This window comes from Oncorhynchus nerka, linkage group LG14 (assembly GCF_034236695.1).
Source record: "Oncorhynchus nerka isolate Pitt River linkage group LG14, Oner_Uvic_2.0, whole genome shotgun sequence".
NCBI lineage: Eukaryota > Metazoa > Chordata > Actinopteri > Salmoniformes > Salmonidae > Oncorhynchus > Oncorhynchus nerka.
Genome location: NC_088409.1, coordinates 99,094,439 through 99,114,337, shown reverse-complemented (window position 1 = coordinate 99,114,337; position 19,899 = coordinate 99,094,439). Strand labels below are relative to the sequence as shown.

The 19,899-nt window shown below is 44.1% G+C and overlaps 1 protein-coding gene across 1 annotated transcript in view; it reads right to left on the bottom strand.

The window, feature by feature from the left end:
• The window catches only part of LOC115125282 (tyrosine-protein kinase receptor UFO), a 121,706-nt gene that overhangs the window by 25,443 nt on the left and 76,364 nt on the right, over positions 1 to 19,899 (bottom strand). The window contains exons 10-11 of the mRNA XM_065000606.1: positions 6,359 to 6,488; positions 2,856 to 2,947 (exon numbers count right to left, since the gene is read on the bottom strand). Coding sequence (XP_064856678.1) covers positions 2,856 to 2,947; positions 6,359 to 6,488 — 222 coding nt within the window. The remainder of the gene's footprint in view (positions 1 to 2,855; positions 2,948 to 6,358; positions 6,489 to 19,899) is intronic.

Here is a 19,899-nt window from a genome sequence, read left to right as displayed (position 1 = left end):
TATTGTATAGGTGATACAGTACACAGTAGGTATGTAGTATTGTATAGGTGATATAGTATACAGTAGGTGTGTAGTATTGTATAGGTGATACAGTAGGTATGTAGTATTGTATAGGTGATGCAGTAGTTATGTAGTATTGTATAGGTGGTTCAGTATAAGGTAGGTATGTAGTATTGTATAGGTGATACAGTAGGTATGTAGTATTGTATAGGGGATACAGTATACAGTAGGTATGTAGTATTGTATAGGTTATACAGTATACAGTAGGTACATAGTATTGTATAGGTGATACAGTAGGTATGTAGTATTGTATAGGGGATACAGTATACAGTAGGTATGTAGTATTGTATAGGTTATACAGTATACAGTAGGTACGTAGTATTGTATAGGTGATACAGTATACCGTAGGTATATAGTATTGTATAGGTGATACAGTATACAGTATGTATGTTGTATTGTATAGATGATACAGTATACTGTATCTGTATAGTATTGTAAAGGTGGTTCAGTAGAAAGTAGGTACATAGTTTTGTATAGGTGATACAGTATACCGTATGTATTTAGTATTGTATAGGTGATACAGTATATTGTATGTGTGTAGTATTGTATAGCTGATACAGTAGGTATGTAGTATTGTATAGGTTATACAGTATACAGTAGGTACGTAGTATTGTATAGGTGATACAGTATACAGTAGGTATATAGTATTGTATAGGTGATACAGTATACAGTATGTATGTAGTATTGTATAGATGATACAGTATACTGTATCTGTATAGTATTGTAAAGGTGGTTCAGTAGAAAGTAGGTACGTAGTTTTGTATAGGTGATACAGTATACCGTATGTATTTAGTATTGTATAGGTGATACAGTATATTGTATGTGTGTAGTATTGTATAGCTGATACAGTAGGTATGTAGTATTGTATAGGTTATACAGTATACAGTAGGTATGTAGTATTGTATAGGTTATACAGTATACAGTAGGTATGTACTATTGTATAAGTGATACAGTAGGTATGTAGTATTGTATAGGTGATACAGTAGTTATGTAGTATTGTATAGGTGATACAGTATACAGTAGGTATGTAGTATTGTATAGGTGATACAGTATACAGTAGGTGTGTAGTATTGTATAGGTGATACAGTAGGTATGTAGTATTGTATAGGTGGTTCAGTATAAGGTAGGTATGTAGTATTGTATAGGTGATACAGTAGGTATGTAGTATTGTATAGGGGATACAGTATACAGTAGGTATGTAGTATTGTATAGGTTATACAGTATACAGTAGGTACGTAGTATTGTATAGGTGATACAGTATACAGTAGGTACGTAGTATTGTATAGGGGATACAGTATACAGTAGGTACGTAGTATTGTATAGGTGATACAGTAGGTATGTAGTATTGTATAGGTGATACAGTATACAGTAGGTACGTAGTATTGTATAGGTGATACAGTATACAGTATGTATGTAGTATTGTATAGATGATACAGTATACATTGTAGGTGGGTACAGTAGTATTGTATTGTATAGGTGATACAGTAGGTACGTAGTATTGTATAGGGGATACAGTATACAGTAGGTACGTAGTATTGTATAGGTGATACAGTAGGTATGTAGTATTGTATAGGTGATACAGTATACAGTAGGTACGTAGTATTGTATAGGTGATACAGTATACAGTAGGTATATAGTATTGTATAGGTGATACAGTAGGTATATAGTATTGTATAGGTTATACAGTATACAGTAGGTACGTAGTATTGTATAGGTGATACAGTAGGTATGTAGTATTGTATAGGTGATACAGTATACAGTAGGTGTGTAGTATTGTATAGGTGATACAGTAGGTATGTAGTATTGTATAGGTGGTTCAGTATAAGGTAGGTATGTAGTATTGTATAGGTGATACAGTAGGTATGTAGTATTGTATAGGGGATACAGTATACAGTAGGTATGTAGTATTGTATAGGTTATACAGTATACAGTAGGTACGTAGTATTGTATAGGTGATACAGTATACAGTAGGTACGTAGTATTGTATAGGGGATACAGTATACAGTAGGTACGTAGTATTGTATAGGTGATACAGTAGGTATGTAGTATTGTATAGGTGATACAGTATACAGTAGGTACGTAGTATTGTATAGGTGATACAGTATACAGTAGGTACGTAGTATTGTATAGGGGATACAGTATACAGTAGGTACGTAGTATTGTATAGGTGATACAGTAGGTACGTAGTATTGTATAGGGGATACAGTATACAGTAGGTACGTAGTATTGTATAGGTGATACAGTAGGTATGTAGTATTGTATAGGTGATACAGTATACAGTAGGTACGTAGTATTGTATAGGTGATACAGTATACAGTAGGTATATAGTATTGTATAGGTGATACAGTAGGTATATAGTATTGTATAGGTTATACAGTATACAGTAGGTACGTAGTATTGTATAGGTGATACAGTAGGTATGTAGTATTGTATAGGTGATACAGTATACAGTAGGTACGTAGTATTGTATAGGTGATACAGTATACAGTAGGTACGTAGTATTGTATAGGTGATACAGTAGGTATATAGTATTGTATAGGTGATACAGTATACTGTATGCAGTATGTTGGACTAGGACTGTTTCTATCAATAGATGAGTGTGTTGGGGCAGGCTTGCTTCCATCTCTGGTGTCAGAGAAAAACAGGCAAGTTGACAGGGAGACTCTATCCATCTAGCTATACATATCCTGAGGTCAGTTACATGTAAGGACATGTAGAGAAACGCCCATCTTCCACTGCTCTAGGATCAGGTAGGGAGGATCTAGGATCAGGTATGGAGAGACAGAGGGACTCACATGTGGCCTCAGTGGTCCTGCGGCTGTATGTACGTCGTGCTCTGTACCTCACCACCAGCTCTCCACTCTCCATCATGGGCTCAAACACTTCCCTGTTAACACACACACACACACACACATATATGCACGCACACACACACACACACACACACACACACACACACACACACACACACACACACACACACACACACACACACACACACACACACACAAACGTATATGCAAGCACACATGCACACACACACACACACACACACAAACGTATATGCAAGCATGCACACATACGCACACACACACACGCACAAACGTATTTGCAAGCATGCGCACACACACACACACACACACACACACACAAACGTATATGCAAGCATGCACACACACGCACACACACACACGTATATGCATGCACACACACACACACATATATGCATGTACACACACACACAAACGTATATGCACGCATGCACACACACAGACACACACACACACACACACACACACACACACACACACACACATAGAAAAACATAGAAACATAAATCAGTTGTCACACCTGTAGTCAGATGGACAAACACAGCTGAAGTACATTTCTGTATTGTGAAGGAATCTGAGTCTGACCAAAACAGATTGGTTCCAGAGTCTTTAAATGGGTTCTAGAATCTCCCGTGTGGTTTTAGAGTCTCCAAAATGGTTCTAGAGTCTCCAGATCAGTTCTAGAGTCTCCAAGTGGGTTCTAGAGTCTCCAAATCGGTTCTAGACTCTCCAAATATGTTATAGAATCTTCAAATGGGTTCTAGAGTCTCCAGATGGGATCTAGAGTCTCCAGATGGGGTATAGACTCTCCAGATGGGTTATAGACCCTCCAGATGGGCTATAGACTCTCCAGATGGGCTATAGACTCTCCAAATAGTTTATTGACTCTCCAGGTGGGTTATAGACTCTCCAAATAGGTTATAGACTCTCCAGATGGGATATAGACTCTCCAGGTGGGTTATAGACTCTCCAGATGGGTTATAGACTCTCCAGATGGGTTATAGACTCTCCAGATGGGTTATATACTCTCCAGGTGGGTTATAGACACTCCAGATGGGTTATAGACTCTCCAGAGGGGTTATATACTCTCCAGATGGGTTATAGACTCTCCAGATGGGTTATAGACTCTCCAGGGGGGTTATATAGACACTCCAGATGGGTTATAGACTCTCCAAATAGGTTATATACTCTCCAGGTGGGTTATAGACTCTCCAGATGGGTTATAGACTCTCCAGGGGGGTTATATAGACACTCCAGATGGGTTATAGACTCTCCAAATAGGTTATATACTCTCCAGGTGGGTTATAGACACTCCAGATGGGTTATAGACACTCCAGATGGGTTATATAGACACTCCAGATGGGTTATATAGACACTCCAGATGGGTTATAGACACTCCAGATGGGTTATAGACCCTCCAGATGGGATATAGACTCTCCAGATGGGTTATAGACTCTCCAGATGGGTTATAGACTCTCCAGATGGGCTATAGGCTCTCCAGATGGGTTATAGACTCTCCAAATAGGTTATATACTCTCCAGATGGGTTGTAGACTCTCCAGATGGGTTATAGACTCTCCAGGTGGGTTATAGACTCTCCAGATGGGTTATAGACTCTCCAGATGGGTTTTATAGACTCTCCAGATGGGTTACATAGACACTCCAGATGGGTCATATAGACACTCCAGATGGGTTATAGACTCTCCAGATGGGCTATAGACTCTCCAGATGGAGTATAGACTCTCCAGATGGGTTATAGACTCTCCAAATCGGTTATATACTCTCCAGATGGGTTATAGACTCTCCAGATGGGAAATATAGGCTCTCCAGATGGGTTATAGACTCTCCAGATGGGAAATATAGGCTCTCCAGATGGGTTATAGACTCTCCAGATGGGAAATATAGACACTCTAGATGGGTTATATAGACACTCCAGATGGGTTATAGACTCCCCAGATGGGCTATAGACTCTCCAGATGGGTTATAGACCCTCCAGATGGAGTATAGACTCTCCAGATGGGTTATAGACTCTCCAGATGGGTGTAATATATATACTCTCCAGATGGGTTATAGACTCTCCAGATGAGTTACATAGACACTCCAGATGGGTTTTAGACTCTCCAGATGGGTTATAGACTCTCCACATGGGTTATAGACTCTCCAGATTGGTTATATACTCTCCAGATGGGTTATAGGCTCTCCAGATGGGTTTTAGACTCTCCAGATGGGTTATATAGACACTCCAGATGGGTAATATATATACACTCCAGATGGGCTATAGACTCTCCAGATGGGCTATAGGCTCTCCAGATGGGTTATATAGACACTCCAGATGGGTATTATATATATACACTCCAGATGGGAAATAGGCTCTCCAGATTGGCTATAGGCTCTCCAGATGGGTTATATAGACACTCCAGATCGGTTATATATATACTCTCCAGATGGGTTATAGGCTCTCCAGATGGGTTATATAGACACTCCAGGTGGGTAATATATATATACACTCCAGATGGGCTATAGACTCTCCAGATGGGCTATAGACTCTCCAGATGGGGAATATAGACTCTCCAGATGGGTTACATAGACACTCCAGATGGGTTACATACTCTCCAGATGGGTTATAGACTCTCCAGATGGGTTATAGACTCTCCAGATGGGTTATATACTTTCCAGGGGGGTTATATACTCTCCAGATGGGTTATATACTCTACATATGGGGTATAGACTCTCCAGATGAGTTATAGACTCTCCAGAGGGGTTATAGACTCTCCAGATGGGTTATAGACTCTCCAGATGGGTTATATACTTTCCAGAGGGGTTATATACTCTCCAGATAGGTTATATACTCTACATATGGGTTATAGACTCTCCAGAGGGGTTATAGACTCTCCAGATGAGTTATAGACTCCAGAGGGGTTATAGACACTCCAGATGGGTTATAGACTCTCCAGATGGGTTATATACTCTCCAGATGGGTTATATACTCTCCAGATGGGTTATAGACTCTCCAGAGGGGTTATAGACTCTCCAGATGGGTTATAGACTCTCCAGATGGGTTATATACTCTCCAGATGGGTTATAGACTCTCCAGAGGGGTTATAGACTCTCCAGATGGGTTATAGACTCTCCAGAGGGGTTATAGACTCTCCAGATGGGTTATAGACTCTCCAGGTGGGTGCAGGCAGATGCACAAACACAGCTGTAGAACCTTTCTCTAATATGTCAGAATCCATAGAGTTTTATAACAGAGTCGTTCTGCAGGCCCCAGAATGCACGCTGACACAAAGAGAAAACCCCTGTTTTCTTAGCTAATACATGACATTTACCATTACGTCAAACACACACACACACACACACACACACACACACACACACACACACACACACACACACACACACACACACACACACACACACACACACACACACACACACTCCGCCTGGGAGACTGAGGAGCCTACTCACCCAAAGCGTGTCTCCTTCCGCCGTAGTTTGGCCACGTACACTGCCATTAGGACTGCTAGTGCCACGGCAACAGCTATCGCCATGACAACATACCACCAGTGCCAAGAGAAGAGCGGCTGGTAGGAGGTATCTGGGGGAGATGAGAGGAGGCGGGGGGGTCAGTCATGTGGTTCCTTGAGGAGAAGGACAGAGTTTCTAGAGAAGCAGTGCTACTGGGGTTGTGTGTGTGTGTCTGTGTGTGTGTCTGTGTGTATGTGTGTGTGTCTGTGTGTTGTGTGTGCTGTGTGAATGTGTTTGTCTGTATGTGTGTGTGTGGGGGCTGTGTGAATGCACTCGTGTGTCAATGGGGGTTATAGTAGAGACCAGGGTGTATAGTAGATACCAGAGTGTATAGTAGAGACCGGGGTGTATAGTTTACTATGGGGGTTATAGTAGAGATCAGGGTGTATAGTAGAGACCATGGTGTATAGTTCACTATGGGGGTTATAGTAGAGACCAGGGTGTATAGTAGATACCAGGGTGAATAGTAGAGACCATGGTGTATAGTTCACTATGGGGGTTATAGTAGAGATCAGGGTGTATAGTAGAGACCATGGTGTATAGTTTACTATGGGGGTTATAGTAGAGACCAGGGTTTTTTATTTTATTTTATTTCACCTTTATTTAACCAGGTAGGCTAGTTGAGAACAAGTTCTCATTTGCAACTGCGACCTGGCCAAGATAAAGCATAGCAGTGTGAACAGACAACACAGAGTTACACATGGAGTAAGCAATTAACAAGTCAATAACACAGTAGAAAAAAAATGGGCAGTCTATATACAATGTGTGCAAAAGGCATGAGGAGGTAGGCGAATAATACAATTTTGCAGATTAACACTGGGGTGATAAATGATCAGATGGTCATGTACAGGTAGAGATATTGGTGTGCAAAAGAGCAGAAAAGTAAATAAATAAATAAAAAAAATAGTATAAAAACAGTATGGGAATGAGGTAGGTGAAAATGGGTGGGCTATTTACCAATAGACTATGTACAGCTGCAGCGATCGGTTAGCTGCTCGGATAGCTGATGTTTGAAGTTGGTGAGGAGATAAAGTCTCCAACTTCAGCGATTTTTGCAGTTCTGTTCCAGTCACAGGCAGCAGAGTACTGGAACGAAAGGCGGCCAAATGAGGTGTTGGCTTTAGGGATGATCAGTGAGATACACCTGCTGGAGCGTGTGCTACGGATGGGTGTTGCCATCGTGACCAGTGAACTGAGATAAGGCGGAGCTTTACCTAGCATGGACTTGTAGATGACCTGAGCCAGTGGGTCTGGCGACGAATATGTAGCGAGGGCCAGCCGACTAGAGCATACAAGTCGCAGTGGTGGGTGGTATAAGGTGCTTTGGTGACAAAACGGATGGCACTATGATAGACTGCATCCAGTTTGCTGAGTAGAGTGTTGGAAGCCATTTTGTAGATGACATCGCCGAAATCGAGGATCGGTAGGATAGTCAGTTTTACTAGGGTAAGCTTGGCGGCGTGAGTGAAGGAGGCTTTGTTGCGGAATAGAAAGCCGACTCTTGATTTGATTTTCGATTGGAGATGTTTGATGTGAGTCTGGAAGGAGAGTTTGCAGTCTAGCCAGACACCTAGGTACTTATAGATGTCCACATATTCAAGGTCGGAACCATCCAGGGTGGTGATGCTAGTCGGGCATGCGGGTGCAGGCAGCGATCGGTTGAAAAGCATGCATTTGGTTTTACTCGCGTTTAAGAGCAGTTGGAGGCCACTGAAGGAGTGCTGTATGGCATTGAAGCTCGTTTGGAGGTTAGATAGCACAGTGTCCAATGACGGGCCGAAAGTATATAGAATGGTGTCGTCTGCGTAGAGGTGGATCAGGGAATCGCCCGCAGCAAGAGCAACATCATTGATATATACAGAGAAAAGAGTCGGCCCGAGAATTGAACCCTGTGGCACCCCCATAGAGACTGCCAGAGGACCGGACAGCATGCCCTCCGATTTGACACACTGAACTCTGTCTGCAAAGTAATTGGTGAACCAGGCAAGGCAGTCATCCGAGAAACCGAGGCTATTGAGTCTGCCGATAAGAATATGGTGATTGACAGAGTTAAAGCCTTGGCGAGGTCGATGAAGACGGCTGCACAGTACTGTCTTTTATCGATGGCGGTTATGATATCGTTTAGTACCTTGAGCGTGGCTGAGGTGCACCCGTGACCGGCTCGGAAACCAGATTGCACAGCGGAGAAGGTACGGTGGGATTCGAGATGGTCAGTGACCTGTTTGTTGACTTGGCTTTCGAAGACCTTAGATAGGCAGGGCAGGATGGATATAGGTCTATAGCAGTTTGGGTCCAGGGGTGTCTCCCCCTTTGAAGAGGGGGATGACTGCGGCAGCTTTCCAATCCTTGGGGATCTCAGACGATATGAAAGAGAGGTTGAACAGGCTGGTAATAGGGGTTGCGACAATGGCGGCAGATAGTTTCAGAAATAGAGGGTCCAGATTGTCAAGCCCAGCTGATTTGTACGGGTCTAGGTTTTGCAGCTCTTTCAGAACATCTGCTATCTGGATTTGGGTAAAGGAGAACCTGGAGAGGCTTGGGCGAGGAGCTGCGGGGGGGTGGAGCTGTTGGCCGAGGTTGGAGTAGCCAGGCGGAAGGCATGGCCAGCCGTTGAGAAGTGCTTATTGAAGCTTTCGATAATCGTGGATTTATCGGTGGAGACCGTGTTACCTAGCCTCAGTGCAGTGGGCAGCTGGGAGGAGGTACTCTTGTTCTCCATGGACTTCACAGTGTCCCAGAACTTTTTGGAGTTGGAGCTACAGGATGCAAACTTCTGCCTGAAGAAGCTGGCCTTAGCTTTCCTGACTGACTGCGTGTATTGGTTCCTGACTTCCCTGAACAGTTGCATATCACGGGGGCTATTCAATGCTATTGCAGTCCGCCACAGGATGTTTTTGTGCTGGTCGAGGGCAGTCAGGTCTGGAGTGAACCAAGGGCTGTATCTGTTCTTGGTTCTGCATTTTTTGAACGGAGCATGCTTATCTAAAATGGTGAGGAAGTTACTTTTAAAGAATGACCAGGCATCCTCAACTGACGGGATGAGGTCAATGTCCTTCCAGGATACCCGGGCCAGGTCGATTAGAAAGGCCTGCTCACAGAAGTGTTTTAGGGAGCGTTTGACAGTGATGAGGGGTGGTCGTTTGACTGCGGCTCCGTAGCGGATACAGGCAATGAGGCAGTGATCGCTGAGATCCTGGTTGAAGACAGCGGAGGTGTATTTGGAGGGCCAGTTGGTCAGGATGACGTCTATGAGGGTGCCCTTGTTTACAGAGTTAGGGTTGTACCTGGTGGGTTCCTTGATGATTTGAGTGAGATTGAGGGCATCTAGCTTACATTGTAGGACTGCCGGGGTGTTAAGCATATCCCAGTTTAGGTCACCTAACAGAACAAACTCTGAAGCTAGATGTGGGGCGATCAATTCACAAATGGTGTCCAGGGCACAGCTGGGAGCTGAGGGTGGCCGGTAGCAGGCGGCAACAGTGAGAGACTTATTTCTGGAGAGGGTAATTTTCAAAATTAGTAGTTCGAACTGTTTGGGTATGGACCTGGAAAGTATGACATTACTTTGCAGGCTATCTCTGCAGTAGACTGCAACTCCGCCCCCTTTGGTAGTTCTATCTTGACGGAAGATGTTATAGTTGGGTATGGAAATCTCTGAATTTTTGGTGGCCTTCCTGAGCCAGGATTCAGACACGGCAAGGACATCAGGGTTAGCAGAGTGTGCTAAAGCAGTGAGTAAAACAAACTTAGGGAGGAGGCTTCTGATGTTGACATGCATAAAACCAAGGCTTTTTCGATCACAGAAGTCAACAAATGAGGGTACCTGGGGACATGCAGGGCCTGGGTTTACCTCCACATCACTCCACATGTATAGTTTACTATGGGGGTTATAGTAGAGATCAGGGTGTATAGTAGAGACCAGGGTGTATAGTAGAGACCAGGGTGTATAGTTTACTATGGGGGTTATAGTAGAGATCAGGGTGTATAGTAGAGACCAGGGTGTATAGTTTACTATGGGGGTTATAGTAGAGACCAGGGTGTATAGTATAGACCAGGGTGTATAGTTTACTATGGGGGTTATAGTAGAGACCAGGGTGTATAGTAGAGACCAGGGTGTATAGTTTACTATGGGGGTTATAGTAGAGACCAGGGTGTATAGTAGAGACCAGGGTGTATAGTTCACTACAGGGGTAATAGTAGAGACCAGGGTGTATAGTAGAGACCAGGGTGTATAGTTTACTATGGGGGTTATAGTAGAGACCAGGGTGTATAGTAGAGACCAGGGTGTATAGTTTACTATGGGGGTTATAGTAGATACCAGGGTGTATAGTAGAGACCAGGGTGTATAGTTTACTACAGGGTGTATAGTAGAGACCAGGGTGTATAGTAGAGACCAGGGTGTATAGTAGAGACCAGGGTGTATAGTTTACTACAGGGTGTATAGTAGAGACCAGGGTGTATAGTAGAGACCAGGGTGTATAGTAGAGACCAGGATACAGACCAGGGTGTATAGTAGAGACCAGGGTGTATAGATTACTACAGGGTGTATAGCAGAGACCAGGGTGTATAGTAGAGACCAGGGTGTATAGTAGAGACCAGGGTGTATAGTTTACTACAGGGTGTATAGTAGAGACCAGGGTGTATAGTAGAGACCAGGGTGTATAGTTTACTATGGGGGTTATAGTAGAGACCAGGGTGTATAGTAGAGACCAGGGTGTATAGTTTACTATGGGGGTTATAGTAGAGACCAGGGTGTATAGTATAGACCAGGGTGTATAGTTTACTATGGGGGTTATAGTAGAGACCAGGGTGTATAGTAGAGACCAGGGTGTATAGTTTACTATGGGGGTTATAGTAGAGACCAGGGTGTATAGTAGAGACCAGGGTGTATAGTTCACTACAGGGTGTATAGTAGAGACCAGGGTGTATAGTAGAGACCAGGGTGTATAGTTTACTAGTAGAGGGGTTATAGTAGAGACCAGGGTGTATAGTAGAGACCAGGGTGTATAGTTTATAGTAGAGGGGTGTATATAGAGGGGGTTATAGTAGATACCAGGGTGTATAGTAGAGACCAGGGTGTATAGTTTACTACAGGGTGTATAGTAGAGACCAGGGTGTATAGTAGAGACCAGGGTGTATAGTAGAGACCAGGGTGTATAGTAGAGACCAGGGTGTATAGTTTACTACCAGGGTGTATAGTAGAGACCAGGGTGGTAGAGACCAGGGTGTATAGTAGAGACCAGGGTGTATAGTAGAGACCAGGGTGTATACAGAGACCAGGGTGTATAGTAGAGACCAGGGTGTATAGTTTACTACAGGTGTTATAGTAGAGACCAGGGTGTATAGTAGAGACCAGGGTGTATAGTAGAGACCAGGTGTATAGTAGAGACCAGGGTGTATAGTTTACTAGAGACCAGGGTGTATAGTAGAGACCAGGGTGTATAGTAGAGACCAGGGTGTATAGAGACCAGGGTGTATAGTAGAGAGGGTGTATAGTAGAGACCAGGGTGTATAGCAGTATAGTAGACCAGGGTGTATAGTAGAGACCAGGGTGTATAGTTTTACTACAGGGGGTTATAGTAGAGACCAGGGTGTATAGTAGAGACCAGGGTGTATAGTAGAGACCAGGGTGTATAGTAGATACCAGGGTGTATAGAGACCAGGGTGTATAGTAGAGACCAGGGTGTATAGTAGACCAGGGTGTATAGTAGAGACCAGGGTGTATAGTAGAGACCAGGGTGTATAGTTTAGACCAGGGTGTATAGTAGAGACCAGGGTGTATAGTAGAGACCAGGGGTGCAGGGTGTATTTACTACAGGGTGTATAGTAGAGACCAGGGTGTATAGTAGAGACCAGGGTGTATAGTAGAGACCAGGGTGTATAGTAGAGACCATGGTGTATAGTTTACTACAGGGTGTATAGTAGAGACCAGGGTGTACAGTTTACCATGGGGGTTATAGTAGAGACCAGGGTGTATAGTAGAGACCAGGGTGTATAGTTTACTACAGGGTGTATAGTAGAGACCAGGGTGTATAGTAGAGACCAGGGTGTATAGTAGAGACCAGGGTGTATAGTTTACTACAGGGTGTATAGTAGAGACCAGGGTGTATAGTTTACTACAGGGTGTATAGTAGAGACCAGGGTGTATAGTAGAGACCAGGGTGTATAGTTTACTACAGGGTGTATAGCAGAGACCAGGGTGTATAGTAGAGACCAGTATAGTAGAGACCAGGGTGTATAGTTTACTACAGGGTGTATAGTAGAGACCAGGGTGTATAGTAGAGACCAGGGTGTATAGTTTACTACAGGGGTTATAGTAGAGACCAGGGTGTATAGTAGAGACCAGGTGTAGCAGAGACCAGGTGTACCAGGGTGTATAGTTACCAGGGTGTATAGTAGAGACCAGGGTGTATAGTAGAGACCAGGGTGTATAGTAGAGACCAGGGTGTATAGTAGAGACCAGGGTGTATAGTAGAGACCAGGGTGTATTACCTATAGTAGAGGGGTGTATAGTAGAGACCAGGGTGTATAGTAGAGACCAGGGGTGTATAGTTTACTACAGGGTGTATAGTAGAGACCAGGGGTGTATAGTAGAGACCAGGGTGTATAGTAGAGACCAGGGTGTATAGTTTACTACAGGGGGTTATAGTATAGTAGAGACCAGGGTGTATAGTTTACTATGGGGGTTATAGTAGAGACCAGGGTGGTGGGGGTTATAGTAGAGACCAGGGTGTATAGTTTTACTAGGGTGTTTATAGTAGAGACCAGGGTGTATAGTAGAGACCAGGGTGTATAGTAGAGACCAGGGTGTATAGTAGAGACCAGGGTGTATAGTAGTTTAGAGACCAGGGTGTATAGTAGAGACCAGGGTGTATAGTAGAGACCAGGGTGTATAGTAGAGACCAGGGTGTATAGTAGAGACCAGGGTGAGACCAGGGTGTATAGTAGAGACCAGGGTGTATAGTAGAGACCAGGGTGTATAGTAGAGACCAGGGTGTATAGTAGAGACCAGGGTGTATAGTTTACTACAGGGTGTATAGTAGAGACCAGGGTGTATAGTAGAGACCAGGGTGTATAGTAGAGACCAGGGTGTATAGTAGAGACCAGGGTGTATAGTTGACTACAGGGTGTATAGTAGAGACCAGGGTGTATAGTTTAGAGACCAGGGTGTATAGTAGAGACCAGGGTGTATAGTAGAGACCAGGGTGTAGTTTACTAGGGTGTATAGTAGAGACCAGGGTGTATAGTAGAGACCAGGGGGTGTATAGTAGGGTGTATAGACCAGGGTGTATAGTAGAGACCAGGGTGTATAGTAGAGACCAGGGTGTATAGTAGAGACCAGGGTGTATAGTTTACAGGGTGTATAGTAGAGGGGTTATAGTAGAGACCAGGGTGTATAGTAGAGACCAGGGTGTATAGTAGAGACCAGGGTGTATAGTTTACTACAGGGTGTATAGTAGAGACCAGGGTGTATAGTAGAGACCAGGGTGTATAGTAGAGACCAGGGTGTATAGTTTACTACAGGGTGTATAGTAGAGACCAGGGTGTATAGTAGAGACCAGGGTGTATAGTAGAGACCAGGGTGTATAGTAGAGACCAGGGTGTATAGTTTACTACAGGGGGTTATAGTAGAGACCAGGGTGTATAGTAGAGACCAGGGTGTATAGTTTACCAGGGTGTATAGTAGAGACCAGGGTGTATAGTAGAGACCAGGGTGTATAGTAGAGACCAGGGTGGTGTATAGTAGAGACCAGGGGGTATAGTAGAGACCAGGGTGTATAGTAGAGACCAGGGGTGTTTATAGTAGTAGAGACCAGGGTGTATAGTAGAGACCAGGGGGTTTACCAGGGTGTATAGTAGAGACCAGGGTGTATAGCAGAGACCAGGGTGTATAGTAGATACCAGGGTGTATAGTAGAGACCAGGGTGTATAGTAGATACCAGGGTGTATAGTAGAGACCAGGGTGTATTGTTTACTATGGGGGTTATAGTAGAGACCAGGGTGTATAGCAGAGACCAGGGTGTATAGTTTACTACGGGGGTTATAGTAGAGACCAGGGTGTATAGTATAGACCAGGGTGTATAGTTGACTACAGGGTGTATAGTAGAGACCAGGGTGTATAGTTTACTATCGGGGGTTATAGTAGATACCAGGGTGTATAGTAGAGACCAGGGTGTATAGTTTACTACAGGGTGTATAGTAGAGACCAGGGTGTATAGTAGAGACCAGGGTGTATAGTAGAGACCAGGGTGTATAGTAGAGACCAGGGTGTATAGTTTACTACAGGGTGTATAGTAGAGACCAGGTGTATGTAGAGACCATAGTAGAGACCAGGGTGTATAGTTTACCAGACAGGGTGTATAGTAGAGACCAGGGTGTATAGTAGAGACCAGGGTGTATAGTAGAGACCAGGTGTATAGTAGACCAGGGTGTAGAGACCAGGGTGTATAGTAGAGACCAGGGTGTACAGTTACCAGGGTGTATAGTAGAGACGGGTGTATAGTAGAGACCAGGGTGTATAGTAGAGACCAGGGTGTATAGTAGAGACCAGGGTGTATAGTAGAGACCAGGGTGTATAGTAGAGACCAGGGTGTATAGTAGAGACCAGGGTGTATAGTAGAGACCAGGGTGTATAGTTTACTACAGGGTGTATAGTAGAGACCAGGGTGTATAGTAGAGACCAGGGTGTATAGTAGAGACCAGGGTGTATAGTTTACTATGGGGGTTATAGTAGAGACCAGGGTGTATAGTAGAGACCAGGGTGTATAGTAGAGACCAGGGTGTTAGTTACTATGGGGGTTATAGTAGAGACCAGGGTGTATAGTAGAGACCAGGGTGTATAGTACTACAGGGTGTATAGTAGGGTGTATAGTTTACCAGGGTGTATAGTAGAGACCAGGGTGTATAGTAGAGACCAGGGTGTATAGTTTACTACAGGGTATAGTAGAGACCAGGGTGTATAGTAGAGACCAGGGTGTATAGTTTACTATGGGGGTTATAGTAGAGACCAGGGTGTATAGTAGAGACCAGGGTGTATAGTTTAGAGACAGGGTGTATAGTAGAGACCAGGGTGTATAGTAGAGACCAGGGTGTATAGTTTACTACAGGGGGTTATAGTAGAGACCAGGGTGTATAGTTACTGGGGGTTATAGTAGAGACCAGGGTGTATAGTAGAGACCAGGGTGTATAGTTTACCAGGGTGTTATAGTAGAGACCAGGGTGTATAGTAGAGACCAGGGTGTATAGTAGAGACCAGGGTGTATAGAGACCAGGGTGTATAGTAGATACCAGGGTGTATAGTAGAGACCAGGGTGTATAGTAGAGACCAGGGTGTATAGTAGAGACCAGGGTGTATAGTAGAGACCAGGGTGTATAGTTTACTATGGGGGTTATAGTAGAGACCAGGGTGTATAGTAGAGACCAGGGTGTATAGTAGAGACCAGGGTGTATAGTAGATAGGGTGTATAGTTTACTACCAGGGTGTATAGTAGAGACCAGGGTGTATAGTAGAGACCAGGGTGTATAGTTTACTACAGGGTGTATAGTAGAGACCAGGGTGTATAGTAGAGACCAGGGTGTATAGTAGAGACCAGGGTGTATAGTTTACTATGGGGGTTATAGTAGAGACCAGGGTGTATAGTAGAGACCAGGGTGTATAGTAGAGACCAGGGTGTATAGTAGAGACCAGGGTGTATAGTTTACTACAGGGTGTATAGTAGAGACCAGGGTGTATAGTAGAGACCAGGGTGTATAGTTTTACTAGAGACCAGGGTGTATAGTAGAGACCAGGGTGTATAGTAGAGGGGTGTATAGTAGAGACCAGGGTGTATAGTAGAGACCAGGGTGTATAGTAGAGACCAGGGTGTATAGTAGAGACCAGGGTGTATAGTTTACTATGGGGGTTATAGTAGAGACCAGGGGTAGTATAGTAGAGACCAGGGGTGTATAGTAGAGACCAGGGTGTATAGTATAGTAGAGACCAGGGTGTATAGTAGAGACCAGGGTGTATAGTTTACTACAGGGTGTATAGTAGAGACCAGGGGTGTATAGTAGAGACCAGGGTGTATAGTAGAGACCAGGGTGTATAGTTTACTAGGGGGTATAGTAGAGACCAGGGTGTACCAGGGTTTACTACAGGGTGTATAGTAGAGACCAGGGTGTATATAGTGTATAGTAGAGACCAGGGTGTATAGTAGAGACCAGGGTGTTATAGTAGAGACCAGGGTGTATAGTTTACTATGGGGGTTATAGTAGACCAGGGTGTATAGTAGAGACCAGGGTGTATAGTTTACTACAGGGTGTATAGTAGAGACCAGGGTGTATAGTAGAGACCAGGGTGTATAGTAGAGACCAGGGTGTATAGTAGAGACCAGGGTGTATAGTTTACTACAGGGTGTATAGTAGAGACCAGGGTGTATAGTAGAGACCAGGGTGTATAGTAGAGACCAGGGTGTATAGTAGAGACCAGGGTGTATAGTAGAGACCAGGGTGTATAGTTTACTACAGGGTTATAGTAGAGACCAGGGTGTATAGTAGAGACCAGGGTGTATAGTAGAGACCAGGGTGTATAGTAGAGACCAGGGTGTATAGTTTACTATGTTATAGTTTAGAGACAGGGTGTATAGTAGAGACCAGGGTGTATAGTAGAGACCAGGGTGTATAGTAGAGACCAGGGTATAGTAGTTTACTATGGGGTTATAGTAGAGACCAGGGTGTATAGTAGAGACCAGGGCGTATAGTAGAGACCAGGGTGTATAGTAGAGACCAGGGTGTATAGTAGAGACCAGGGTGTATAGTAGAGACCAGGGTGTATAGTAGAGACCAGGGTGTATAGTTTACTATGGGGGTTATAGTAGAGACCAGGGTGTATAGTAGAGACCAGGGTGTATAGTTTACTACAGGGTGTATAGTAGAGACCAGGGTGTATAGTAGAAACCAGGGTGTATAGTTTACTATGGGGGTTATAGTAGAGACCAGGGTGTATAGTAGAGACCAGGGTGTATAGTTTACTATGGGGGTTATAGTAGAGACCAGGGTGTATAGTTTACTATGGGGGTTATAGTAGAGACCAGGGTGTATAGTAGAGACCAGGGTGTATAGTAGAAACCAGGGTGTATAGTTTACTACAGGGTGTATAGTAGAGACCAGGGTATAGTACTATGGGGTTATAGTAGACCAGGGTGTATAGTAGAGACCAGGGTGTATAGTAGAGACCAGGGTGTATAGTAGAGACCAGGGTGTATAGTAGAGACCAGGGTGTATAGCAGAGACCAGGGTGTATAGTAGATACCAGGGTGTATAGTAGAGACCAGGGTGTATAGTAGATACCAGGGTGTATAGTAGAGACCAGGGTGTATTGTTTACTATGGGGGTTATAGTAGAGACCAGGGTGTATAGTAGAGACCAGGTGTAGTTTACTAGTTTTACAGGGTGTATAGTTTTACTATGGGGGTTATAGTAGAGACCAGGGTGTATAGTAGAGACCAGGGTGTATAGTAGACTATGGGGGTGTAGAGACCATAGTAGAGACCAGGGTGTATAGTTTACGGGGTTATAGTAGAGACCAGGGTGTATAGTAGAGACGGGGTTTATAGTAGAGACCAGGGTGTATAGTAGAGACCAGGGTGTATAGTTTACTACAGGGTGTATAGTAGAGACCAGGGTGTATAGTAGAGACCAGGGTGTATAGTAGAGACCAGGGTGTATAGTAGAGACCAGGGTGTATAGTAGAGACCAGGGTGTATAGTAGAGACCAGGGTGTATAGTAGAGACCAGGGTGTATAGTAGAGACCAGGGTGTATAGTTTACTACAGGGTGTATAGTAGAGACCAGGGTGTATAGTAGAGACCAGGGTGTATAGTTTACTACAGGGTGTATAGTAGAGACCAGGGTGTATAGTAGAGACCAGGGTGTATAGTAGAGACCAGGGTGTATAGTTTACTACAGGGTGTATAGTAGAGACCAGGGTGTATAGTAGAGACCAGGGTGTATAGTAGAGACCAGGGTGTATAGTAGAGACCAGGGTGTATAGTTTACTACAGGGTGTATAGTAGAGACCAGGGTGTAGTAGTTACTAAGGGTGTTATAGTAGAGACCAGGGTGTATAGTAGAGACCAGGGTGGTGTATAGTAGAGACCAGGGTGTATAGTAGAGACCAGGGTGTATAGTTTACTACAGGGTGTATAGTAGAGACCAGGGTGTATAGTAGAGACCAGGGTGTATAGTAGAGACCAGGGTGTATAGTTTACTATGGGGGTTATAGTAGAGACCAGGGTGTATAGTAGAGACCAGGGTGTATAGTTTACTACAGGGTGTATAGTAGAGACCAGGGTGTATAGTAGAGACCAGGGTGTAGTAGTTTACCAGGGGGGTTATAGTAGAGACCAGGGTGTATAGTAGAAACCAGGGTGTATAGTTTACTACAGGGTGTATAGTAGAGACCAGGGTGTATAGTAGAGACCAGGGTGTATAGTAGAGACCAGGGTGTATAGTAGAGACCAGGGTGTATAGTTTACTATGGGGGTTATAGTAGAGACCAGGGTGTATAGTAGAGACCAGGGTGTATAGTTTACTACAGGTGTTATAGTAGAGACCAGGGTGTATAGTAGAGACCAGGGTGTATAGTTTACTACGGGGTTATAGTAGAGACCAGGGTGTATAGTAGAGACCAGGGTGGGTGTATAGTAGAGACCAGGGTGTATAGTTTACTATGGGGGTTATAGTAGATACCAGGGTGTATAGTAGAGACCAGGGTGTATAGTTTACAGGGTGTATAGTAGAGACCAGGGTGTATAGTAGAGACCAGGGTGTATAGTAGAGACCAGGGTGTATAGTTTACTACAGGGGTTATAGTAGAGACCAGGTGTATATAGAGACCAGGGTGTATAGTAGAGACAGGGTGTATAGTAGAGACCAGGGTGTATAGTAGAGACCAGGGTGTAGTATAGTTTACTACAGGGTGTATAGTAGTATAGAGACCAGGGTGTACCAGGGGGTATAGTAGAGACCAGGGTGGGTAGAGACCAGGGTGTATAGTTTACTACAGGGTGTATAGTAGAGACCAGGGTGTATAGTAGAGACCAGGGTTATAGTAGAGACCAGGGTGTATAGTAGAGACCAGGGTGTATAGTTTACTAGTAGAGACCAGGGTGTATAGTAGAGACCAGGGTGTATAGTAGAGACCAGGGTGTATAGTGGTGTATAGTTTACTAGGGTGTATAGTAGAGACCAGGGTGTATAGTAGAGACCAGGGTGTATAGTTTACCAGGGTGTATAGTAGAGACCAGGGTGTATAGTAGAGACCAGGGTGTATAGTAGAGACCAGGGTGTACTACAGGGTGGTAGGGTGTATAGTAGAGACCAGGGTGTATAGTTTACATGGGGTGTATAGTAGAGACCAGGGTGTATAGTTTACTAGGGTGTATAGTAGAGACCAGGGTGTATAGTAGAGACCAGGGTGTATAGTTTACTACGGGGGGTAT